Source organism: Ahaetulla prasina, chromosome 2 (assembly GCF_028640845.1).
Source record: "Ahaetulla prasina isolate Xishuangbanna chromosome 2, ASM2864084v1, whole genome shotgun sequence".
In the NCBI taxonomy this organism is placed as follows: Eukaryota; Metazoa; Chordata; class Lepidosauria; order Squamata; family Colubridae; genus Ahaetulla; species Ahaetulla prasina.
In genome coordinates this window covers 172083281-172093791 of record NC_080540.1, presented here as the reverse complement: position 1 = coordinate 172093791, position 10511 = coordinate 172083281, and the positions used below count along the sequence as shown (strand labels likewise).

The 10511-nt window shown below is 34.7% G+C and overlaps 1 protein-coding gene across 1 annotated transcript; it reads right to left on the bottom strand.

Moving 5' to 3' along the window:
- Positions 1–5315: 5315 nt before the first annotated feature.
- LOC131191468 (lysozyme C, milk isozyme-like) lies at positions 5316–10005 on the bottom strand. The gene is made up of 4 exons (XM_058169647.1): positions 9857–10005; positions 8137–8298; positions 7252–7330; positions 5316–5691 (listed from the first exon to the last, which is right to left on the bottom strand). Exons 1-4 carry the CDS (start codon positions 9990–9992, stop codon positions 5625–5627), a joined length of 444 nt encoding a protein of 147 aa, XP_058025630.1. The 5' UTR covers positions 9993–10005; the 3' UTR covers positions 5316–5624.
- Positions 10006–10511: the final 506 nt, after the last annotated feature.

The window sequence follows — 10511 nt, the reverse complement described above, 5'->3', positions numbered from 1 at the left end:
AAACTTTTTTCTATTCTTATCGGTATAACCTGGAAGAGGAACAGGATTTTGGGCAAGATATTCATTTTTATTGCTGCCACTCTTCCCATCCATGAAATTTGTAAGTTTTTCCAATTTTCCAAATCTTTCCCAATTTGCTGTATTAATTTATCATAATTATCTTTTTTAATTGAGGAGCCTCTTGCTGCTAACCAGATCCCTAATTTTTTTGTTTGTTTGTTATCTGAATGTTCATGTTATTTTCTAATTCTATCTCCTGTTTTTTTGTAAGGTTTTTTGTTAATAATTTAGATTTCTTCCTATTAAATAAATTTATAAATTTAATAAATTTGGGGCCTGATTTTAAGGGTTCCTCAATAATAAAAACCATATCATCAGCTAAGGCTTGCAATTTGTACCTCTCATTTTTTATTTTCAATCCTTTCATCTCCCGATCTTCCCTAATTTTTTTTAAGAGTGGTTCCAATGATAGTATAAAGAGAAGTGGGGAGAGTGGACTTCCCTGTCTTACACCTTTTGTTATTTCAAATTTATCTGTTGTATCTTGGTTAATAATTACCCTTGCGGTTTGCTTTGAATATATTTTTTTCAATCATTTTTTCAAATTTGGATCTGAATGCCATTTTTTAAATTTGTTGTATCATAAATTTCCAATTCAAATTATCGAAAGCTTTTTGGGCATCAAGGAAAACCAGTGAGACTTGTTTCTCTTGGTGTACATCGTAATACTCTAATATATCGATTATGGTCTGGGTATTATTTTTAATTTGTCGACCAGGGAGGAAACCATTTTGATCTGGCTGTATATATTTATCTAAAATTGTTTTTAACCTTTCCGCAATAATTGACATGTATATTTTATAACTGGAATTCAATAAAGAGATGGGCCTATAGTTTTGAACTAATTGTTGATCTGAATCCTCCTTAGGTATAAGTGTAATTAAAGCTTCTGTCCATGTTTGGGGTATGTTTGTATACTGTAATGCTTCGTTAAATATTTCCAACATTAATTCTCCTGTTTGTTTTTGAATACTCCTATATAATTCCACTGGTATTCCATCTGGGCCCAGCGTTTTATTGTTTTTTTGTCTTTTTATTGCAATTCCGAATTCTGTTCCAGAGATTGGTCAGTTTGTTTATTTATTTATTTATTTATTTTGTCACACAGTATATATAAGCATAAGCATGAAATAACTATACAATATATAAGCATATATGTAAGTATGAGTATGTGATAACTATATTAATTGGATATAATGAAAGGAAACAATAGGACAGGAACGGTAGGCACGTTTGTGCTCTTATGCATACCCCTTACAGACCTTTTAGGAATGGGGTGAGGTCAATAGTAGACAGCTTTTGGTTGAAGCTTTGGGGATTTTGGGAAAAGACCACAGAGTCAGGTAGTGTATTCCAAGCATTAACAACTCTGTTACTGAAGTCATATTTTCTGCAATCAAGATTGGAGTGGTTAACATTAAGCTTAAATCTATTGTTTGCTCATGTATTGTTGCAATTGAAGTTGAAGTAGTCTTTGACAGGAAGGACATTATAATAGATGATTCTATGAGTTAAACTCAGGTCATGTCGAAGGCGGTGTAGTTTAATATTTAATATTTATTAAATATTAAATATAATATAAATATAATATTTAACATTTCTTTAATGTTTTATATTTAATTAAATATAATATAAATATTATATTTAATATTTCTTTCTGTTCTTTTGTCAGTTTGCATACATTTGTTTCCTCAAAATATTTTTGGATTTCTGCTTCTGTCATTTTTTCCTGTGTATATAGTTTCGAAAAAAAAGTGTGTACTATTTGTTTCTTATCTTCTCTTTTGCTTTGGATTTTCCCTTCCTCATCTTTAAAAAGCTGGATCATTCTTTTCTCTTTTTCTTTTTTTAATTTATAGGCTAACCATCTGCTCACTTTGTTTGCATGCTCAAAATAGTTTTGTTTGGCCATCTTTATTTTCGTTGCCACTTCCTCTTGAGTTATCAGATTTAATTTATGTTTAATTATTCTCCTTTCCTCTTTTATTTTTTTATTTTGGGTTTTTTTTTGCAAGTCTTCTTATGCTTTTTTAAGCTCTTCTTGTAGTTTATTTTGTTGGGACATTTTCTCTTTTCTTTTTTTTTTTTGTCATATATGCAATTGTCACCCCTCTAACAAATGCTTTTAATGTGTCCCAGAGATTTTGAATAGACATATCTTCTTTTTTATTTACACTTAAGAAAATCTCTAGCTCTTTTTCCAGGAATTCCTGATATTCTTTCTCTCTATATATATTTTGGTTTAAGATCCAACTTTTATATCTTTTTTGTCCTTTCCAATACACGGTTATTGGATTATGGTCAGCCCACTCATTTGTTCCTATTTCTATTTTTTCTATTTCTAATTGTAATTGTGTTGTCATCCAGGCCATGTCTATCCTGGACCACGATTGATGGGGATGGGAATAATATGTATATTGCTTTTCTTCCTTGTGAATTTCTCTCCATATGTCTCTTAACCTTAGTTCTGATGCCATGTTAAAAAATTCTTTGGGTAATATTTCTTTCTTTTTTTTATTTTTCTTATTACTGTAATAATCTCTTTTACTATCAGCTACAGCATTGTAGTCACCTATTATGCATAGATTTTATTTATTTATTTTTATTTCTTTTTGTCACAACAGTATACACAAAAAATTGTCATAGATAAAACCACATATTTTGAAGAAAATATATATATATGTAAAAAAATATGCATCAACTATATCAATTTGATATGATGAAGGGAACAATAGGACAGGAACGGTAAGCACTTTTGTGCTCTTATGCATGCCCCTTATAGCCCTCTTAGGAATGGGGTGAGGTCAATAGTAGACAGTTTTTGGTTGAAGATTTTGGGATTTTGAATAGAGACTATGGAGTCAGGTAATGAGTTCCAAGCATTAACAACTCTGTTACAGAAGTCATATTTTCTGCAATCAAGTTTGAAGCGGTTGACATTTAGCTTGAATCTATTTTTTGCTCTTGTAATATTGCGATTGAAGCTGAAGTAGTCTTTTACAGGAAGGACATTGCAATAGATGATTTTGTGTGTTAAACACAGCTCAGGTCGAAGTCGACGGAGTTGTAAGTTTTCTAATCCTAGGATTTCAAGTCTGTTGGTATAAGGTATTTTGTTGTTTTCGGAGGAGTGAAGAACTCTTCTAGTAAAATTTTTGTTCTATTATTGTGTCATGCAATTTTTTGTAATATTCCTGTTGATTTTTATTTGGAGCATATACAACTACTAGTAATATTTGTTTATATTCCATATCTAATTTTATCATTAAAGTTCTCCCCTCATCATCTGCATACACTAATTCTGAGTTTATTTTTTCTTTTATGTACACTGCTATTCCTCTTTTTTTCTGTTGTGATAATGATACATATAATCTTCCTAATTTCTTGTTTTCCAATAATTTTTGGAATCCTTTTTTATATGTACTTCTTGCAAGCATATCACATCTATATCTATTTTTTTTAATTTTGTAAATACTTGTGTTCTCTTTTTCTGTGCATTTAAACCATTGATTTTCACTGAAAATAGGGCTAATGTCTCTTCCATCTCCTACTGTGTTTGTTTCTCTATGTTTTTTGTTTCCTTTTTTTCTTTTTTCCTTGCTCCATCCTAGTTGATAAGAATGTGGATAACCTTGGATCAGTGTGTGTGTGTGTGTGTGTGTGTGTGTGTGTGTGTGTGTGTGTAAAAGAACAAATGTACGTTGTAGCCAGTGAAGTTTTCTTATTATTTTAAATTCATTCACTCTCTGGTTGTTCCTTACATTCAGTTGCAAGTTATTTGAATATGGCTCTTCATAAGGGCTGTGAGTGTGAGACTGACTGTAAGCCAAACCCAGCAGTACGCATAATAACACTTGTGCACTTATTTACACCCCATTTACACCCCATCTTTCATTGTGTCCGTCAATCCTCTCTCCAGTGGTCTTAATTTACAAAGAAAGTTACCATAAGAAAATTCCTCCAATTGGGCTTTTTCAGTAATCGCATATTGGGATAAGAGTTTTGGTTATTTACATTGTGTCAAAGAGAATCTCATTCTACATGAGGTCAATAAAATGATCTAGAACATATGAAGGCTCTTCAAGTGTATGTTGGAAATGTGAACAGCATGAAGGGACGTATCTTCATGTTTGGTGGACATGTAAAAAAAACCCTCTAAAAATGATTTAAATGAAAAGTTTGATACAGATGATTGTATAGATCAATATACCATTGAAGCCAAAATCTTCCATTTTAGGATTAATGGATAAACAGAAAAAAATACATGGACGATGATTTCAACATATAATTACTAAGGTGGGATTACTATACACGGAGAAATGCAAAGGTTTGACACTACCCATTATGAAGGAATGACTGATAGGTGAATTTTGCTCAAATAGGTAAATTGATTTCTTTGATCTATTTATTGGTGATTAGAAGTTTCTAATGGGATTTTTGTATAAAAATGAACATGATTTATGGTTTTGATGATTAGATAGAATAGATTATTGAAAGAACAATATTTTTTCTTCAATTGTTTTTCTTCCATTTCTTTTCTTTTCTTTTCTTTTTGGTTTCTCTTTGGTTTCTTCTTTTTCTTCCTTCTTCCTTGCTTATATTAGTTTGTTTTAATTTCTATCTTTTTGTTTAACAATTTTAATAAAAGTTATATAAAAAGGTAAACAAGTTGCATTTCCATGGTATAGTAGACCACTGCAGAAGCAGTATGGTGAGAGGGTGAGGTGTTTTAAGAGATTGAATCTCTAGGTGTTGTCTTCTAAACCAAGTAGTCATTCTGCTGATGTTGCCTTCTTATTTGGACACTCTCCAATTTGGCAGATAAACAGATGAAAAGAAGATGGCCACCAAATTCCAAATTCAGACATCCGTTTTCCTTATACTATAGAGAAAAAGTATCAGGAGATTAACCCTAGAAATTGTCTGGCCTTGGCTCCTAACCTAGAGTTTTTGTATGTAAGATTTTCAAGATAGGTTACTAATATTGTATGAAGAGATGCATCAGGATCTCTATTAAATGAAGTCAAGCTTTGAGCCAGGGTGAAATGCTCCCGGTTCGGACCGGATTGCGTGATCCGGTAGTGATCTTGGCTGGTAGTTCGGAGAACCGGTAGCAATCGCGGTGTGAGGGTCCGCCCACCCACCTAGCTGTTGTTACTTCCTGGTTTTAACCAGGAAGTATTGTGTTTTGTACCCTCTGCGCATGCCAATGATATGTTTGGTAACACAGGTATCTCCTGCCACAGAAAAGATTGGTAACCAGTTCAGTTATGTGGGACTAATGTAAGATGAAAATAAATAAAGCATAAAACAGGGAAGGACATCCAGTAATACACAATATTCATTTTATTGAAGCAATTTTTGAAGAGTTTTTAAAAAGCAAGCTACTTTCCCATTTTCCACCCACAAATCTTTTAAAAATCATCATTTGTATGCAAAGAAATCCATTCTTTTAAACATGTGAGGTACTACAAGCATAGAATCAAGTTGTCAAATGTTACTTATGTAAGAAGTAGCATCATTTTCATCATAGGAGGGGAAAAAGAAATGAAGGATCAGCAATCTCAGAGGTTGCAGCCCCGAGTCCATTCAGACAGATTTCTACCTTTGCATTTGTTTTTCCAACCAATCCTAGAAGTAAGAATAAGAAGATTGCTTTCTTTTCTACATCACATACATGCTTATTTTTTTGACGCTATAACTCTGCTTCAAGAGAGTCAGGATGTTTCAAGGTGAGCTAGTTTTTTCAATAAATCCCCTTTCCCCAAGTTAAAATCAAAGAAAAATAATTAGTTTAGCTAAAATAGCCCTGAGTTTCTATTTCTCATAACAAAGCCTACATGCCACTGATGCCCAACAGATACATTGGATTCCAGTGTCCAACATAAACTTGCCAGAATCTATGTTAGCCAGGGTTAAAGACACTTAAACTCCAAAGTATTGGGTAAGCACCAGAGAGGTCATAAAATCCTACACAAACCTTAGAGTGTCTTAGAAGGGCATACAGCAGAGCAACTATTAGTTAACTCTAATTGTTGACCACACCAGGGGTGAAATCCAGCAGGTTCTGACAGGTTCTGGAGAACCGGTAGTGGAAATTTTGAGTAGTTCAGAGAACCGGCAAATTCTACCTCTGGTTGGCCCCAGAGTGGGGTGGGAATGGGGATTTTGCAGTACCCTTCCCCTGCCATGCCCACCAAGCCACGCCCACAGAACCGGTAATAAAAAAAATTGGATTTCACTGCTGGACCACACTATATCTTTATGATTTGCTTTTAAATGCTGATTGCTGGTTTAAGAGTTTCCTATATAATAATCTGCTGCTGCTGCACCCTTTCCTACCCATCCTATAATTGGAGGGTTCACAAACGATCTCTCCCTGCTTTGCTTACTACTAGGTTCTTTACAGATCCAGTTCTCTGATCCCTTGGAGCTCATTCATGAGATCAGAATCCTGGTGTTTAAAAGGCCGTTTGCCAAATTCTTTTCTTGCCTGCCCCAACTGGGTGCTAAATCTTGATGATGAACCTGTATTTAAAAAAATCTATAAATAGCTGACAAGCACAAAACTGGATAAGGGATGTCAAATTATTGGGGGGAAAATTATCCAGCTATAATAAGCATCAATGTTCATCCTGCTAAGCTGTGTGCCAATCTACTTTTAAATCAGGATTTAAAAGACGGTTAAACCCAAATTCAAAATACTATTAAACCCATATTCTAAAGCAACCAGAATGAAGTATAGCTATTTTTTTAAAAAAAGTCATATCAAAAAACTATATTTTACCACCAATGTGGTACAATAGTGTACTATAGTGTACAACATTGTAGACTTTGTACTACTACATTGTTGTAGTACAGCAATAGTACTATTGTTGTACTACAATAGTGCAACAAAAGAAAGATAATTCACTTTCAAGACAATCCAATTGCTATTGATTTATATTGATATATTGACCATCATTTGTGTTGCAAATGTTGTACCTTGATGAAGGTATCTTTTCTTTTATGTACACTGAGAGTGTATGCACCAAGACAAATTCCTTGTGTGTCCAATCACACTTGGCCAATAAAAAAATTCTATTCTATTCTATTCTATTCTATTCTATTCTATTCTATTCTATTCTATTCTATTCTATTCTATTCTATCCAATGTTACAAATGGAAGATGTTAATGAGAGATTGACTCACCAGGCATTCATCCCATTGCGATCACGCACAACTCTCTTAATACAAGTAATATCATCTGTGATGTCATCATCTATGAAATCTGCCAGTAGAAGCAAATAAAAATATGTCCCATCCCAGATGTTTCAAAGTTATTTTCAAACATTTGCATAAAATTAATACATAAAGCAGAACAAATAAGAGAGATTGTTGATGTTTGTGGAATAGGGGGCCTCAACAACTATGGATCTGATGCTCATTAGAAATCAGACTGCACTGAATTGGGGGGTGTGGAGGCACAAAGTCAGATATGTCTTTGTGGTAGAAGGTAGACAACTTGTGAGAAGTTTAGAAATGGGATACTAAGTAGAGGAGCAGACTGATGAAGGATAACAGGTCAACAAAAAACAATGTGTCTAAGTATTATCACAATGACCCTAGTAGGAACTTGAAACAATTTTGAGAGACAGGATGATTAAGCATGAATCTTCATGAAGTGATAGGTGCAATTGGACAATTACAGAGACCAATAAAGGAGAAGAAGGATTTAGAATTTCCCTACAAAATTTTCAATTGAGTTATTTGGGACATTTCACTTTTTTTTCTTTTCTAATGAAATAGGTGTCAGCCCTTGATAGTAGATCAGGTCAGGAAAAAAACACTACAAGGATTATGAGAATCTATACTACTTCATTGTCATCGACCACAATAATAAGAATAGAATTTTAAAAGCTTCTCTCTCCCACCTCACACACAAACAGGATCAAAATGGGGTCATTTTCAGTCTCTTGTAGATGTTTCCTTCTTTCCCAGGACTGAGTTGTCATTCTTTTCTCATCAACTTTCTCTTAATAGTTCTCCTAACAGCTCTTGCATTCCTTTATCAAGATTATACCCTACATATCTTACCATTGCAAAATTTATTGCAGCTATTAGCTGTACGGCCCTGGTTATTGTTGCACCACAAACGGCTGTTTATCTGGAAAATCCCATAGTCGCGACTGCCATTCCTGTTTGGCCGCCCCACAGCTCGGGTGTCAAAACTGCTTTCATGAAAAGCCATGCAGACCCCTAGAAGAAAAAAAATGAGAAAAGGATCGCAAAAGGCCTGTGCTGTAAATGAAAAGGCTATCCTGGTATCTCACACAGAACATTTAAAACAAAATATTTAACTATCTTCCCATTCTTTTCCAAAGAATGAATAGAATAGAATAGAATAGAATTTTTTATTGGCCAAGTGTGATTGGACACATAAGGAATTTGTCTTGGTGCATATGCTCTCAGTGTACATAAAAGAAAAGATACGTTCATCAAGGTACAACATTTACAACACAATTGATGATCAATATATCAATGTAAATCATAAGGATTGCCAGCAACAAGTTATATTCATACAGTCATAAGTGGAAAGAGATTGGTGATGGGAACTATGAAACGATTAATAGTAGTGCAGATTCAGTAAATAGTCTGACAGTGTTGAGGGAATTATTTGTTAAGCAGAGTGATGGCCTTCGGGAAAAAACTGTTCTTGTGTCTAGTTGTTCTGGTGTGCAGTGCTCTATAGCGTCGTTTTGAGGGTAGGAGTTGAAACAGTTTATGTCCAGGATGCGAGGGATCTACAAATATTTTCACGGCCCTCTTCTTGATTCGTGCAGTATACAGGTCCTCAATGGAAGGCAAGTTGGTAGCAATTATTTTTTCTGCAGTTCTAATTATCCTCTGAAGTCTGTGTTTTTCTTGTTGGGTTGCAGAACCGAACCAGACAGTTATAGAGGTGCAAATGACAGACTCAATAATTCCTCTGTAGAACTGAATCAGCAGCTCCTTGGGCAGTTTGAGCTTACTGAGTTGGTGCAGAAAGAACATTCTTTGTTGTCCTTTTTTAATGATGTTTTTGATGTTAGCTGTCCATTTGAGATCTTGCGATATGATAGAACCCAGAAATTTGAAGGACCCAAGAAGTCCAATGCATTTTGGAAACCATCAGAAGAATTTGGAATAAGCCTGATTGTAGTCTCCAAGATATTTTTGGGGTTGTTAATGGCACATAAGTCACCTCTCCTCTCTTCCTTATCCAGGCCTTCTAGCGGGGCGGTATTGATGTATCTGTGGAAAATCTTCTGTGAAAATATGAAGATATCTTCAACCATATCTTGAACTGAAATGATTTGAAGGAATATGAAGAAACTCACCTGGATTAGCATCCAAAGGTCAGATCCCTGGCAGGAATAACCGTTTATTCTGAAGATATTATATTGATATTCTGAAGATATTATATTGATATTGATAAGATATAAAATATTGGCTAAAGCACTGGTTTTTAAAATGTAGATAATACAGTGGTCTAATCACACTCCAGTTTTGCTGTTGTGCCAAATAGGCAATGAAATGAATATTGTTTGGTCCCATAAAAATAAGGGTGTTAGCATAGGGTGAAGTGGGAGACCTCCCCAGTCATTTGGGATGGGACAAAAGCATATTTTAACACTGTAAGAAAATCGAAAAGAGCTTTTATTCTTTGGGTGGGCTGGATGAACTTAATTCTTCAAAAGATCTGGCCCATTTTGGATCCCCCATCCTTGCAAACCTGGACCTTGCTCAGGTGGAGAAAAAGAGAGGGTAAACTCACAGTCATCCAAGCTGAAGCCATGATATCCATCCATACCATCTTGTTTCAGACGGGAAGCCAGTTCACATCTGGAGTACACTTTGGCTTCATTGGCTGCAATGAGGAGGAAGAGGAGGGTGAGCACTAATGCCTTCATTGCTGCGGCTGCCTGGAGGAGGATGCTTGACTTCTCCCTGGATGGCTACAGGGTTTTATAGTCACAGCTTGAAAAATTGGCACCTCTGCCAAGATTGTAAATAAAATACTTAAGCCATAATAATTACTTAGAGCGTTGAAGCAAAAGGAAAATTTGCATGAGAGGGGCCCAGAATAAACAAGTGTGTCATTTTTTATGTGTCTTACAAGTGGTGTGTGTGAAAAAGGAACAGAGCTTTTATTGCATGGTGATTGCTATCTTCTTGACTTTTTGGACTTTTCAACCCCCACCCCTCAAACATATTCCTTTCTGGGAGACCTAAAGTTGATTTGAATTTTCTGTTTGTTTGTTTGTTTCAATGCAGCTCTGGTCTCGGAATATATTTCTTTTGTCTGATGAAGTTTGTGAAGAAAAGCAATATATTGAAAATTAATTGCATTTTATTTCTTGGTTTTATTGCCACATTACCCTCCTGAAAGACACACATAGAAGGAGAGAGAGGAAGATAGGAAAGAAGCT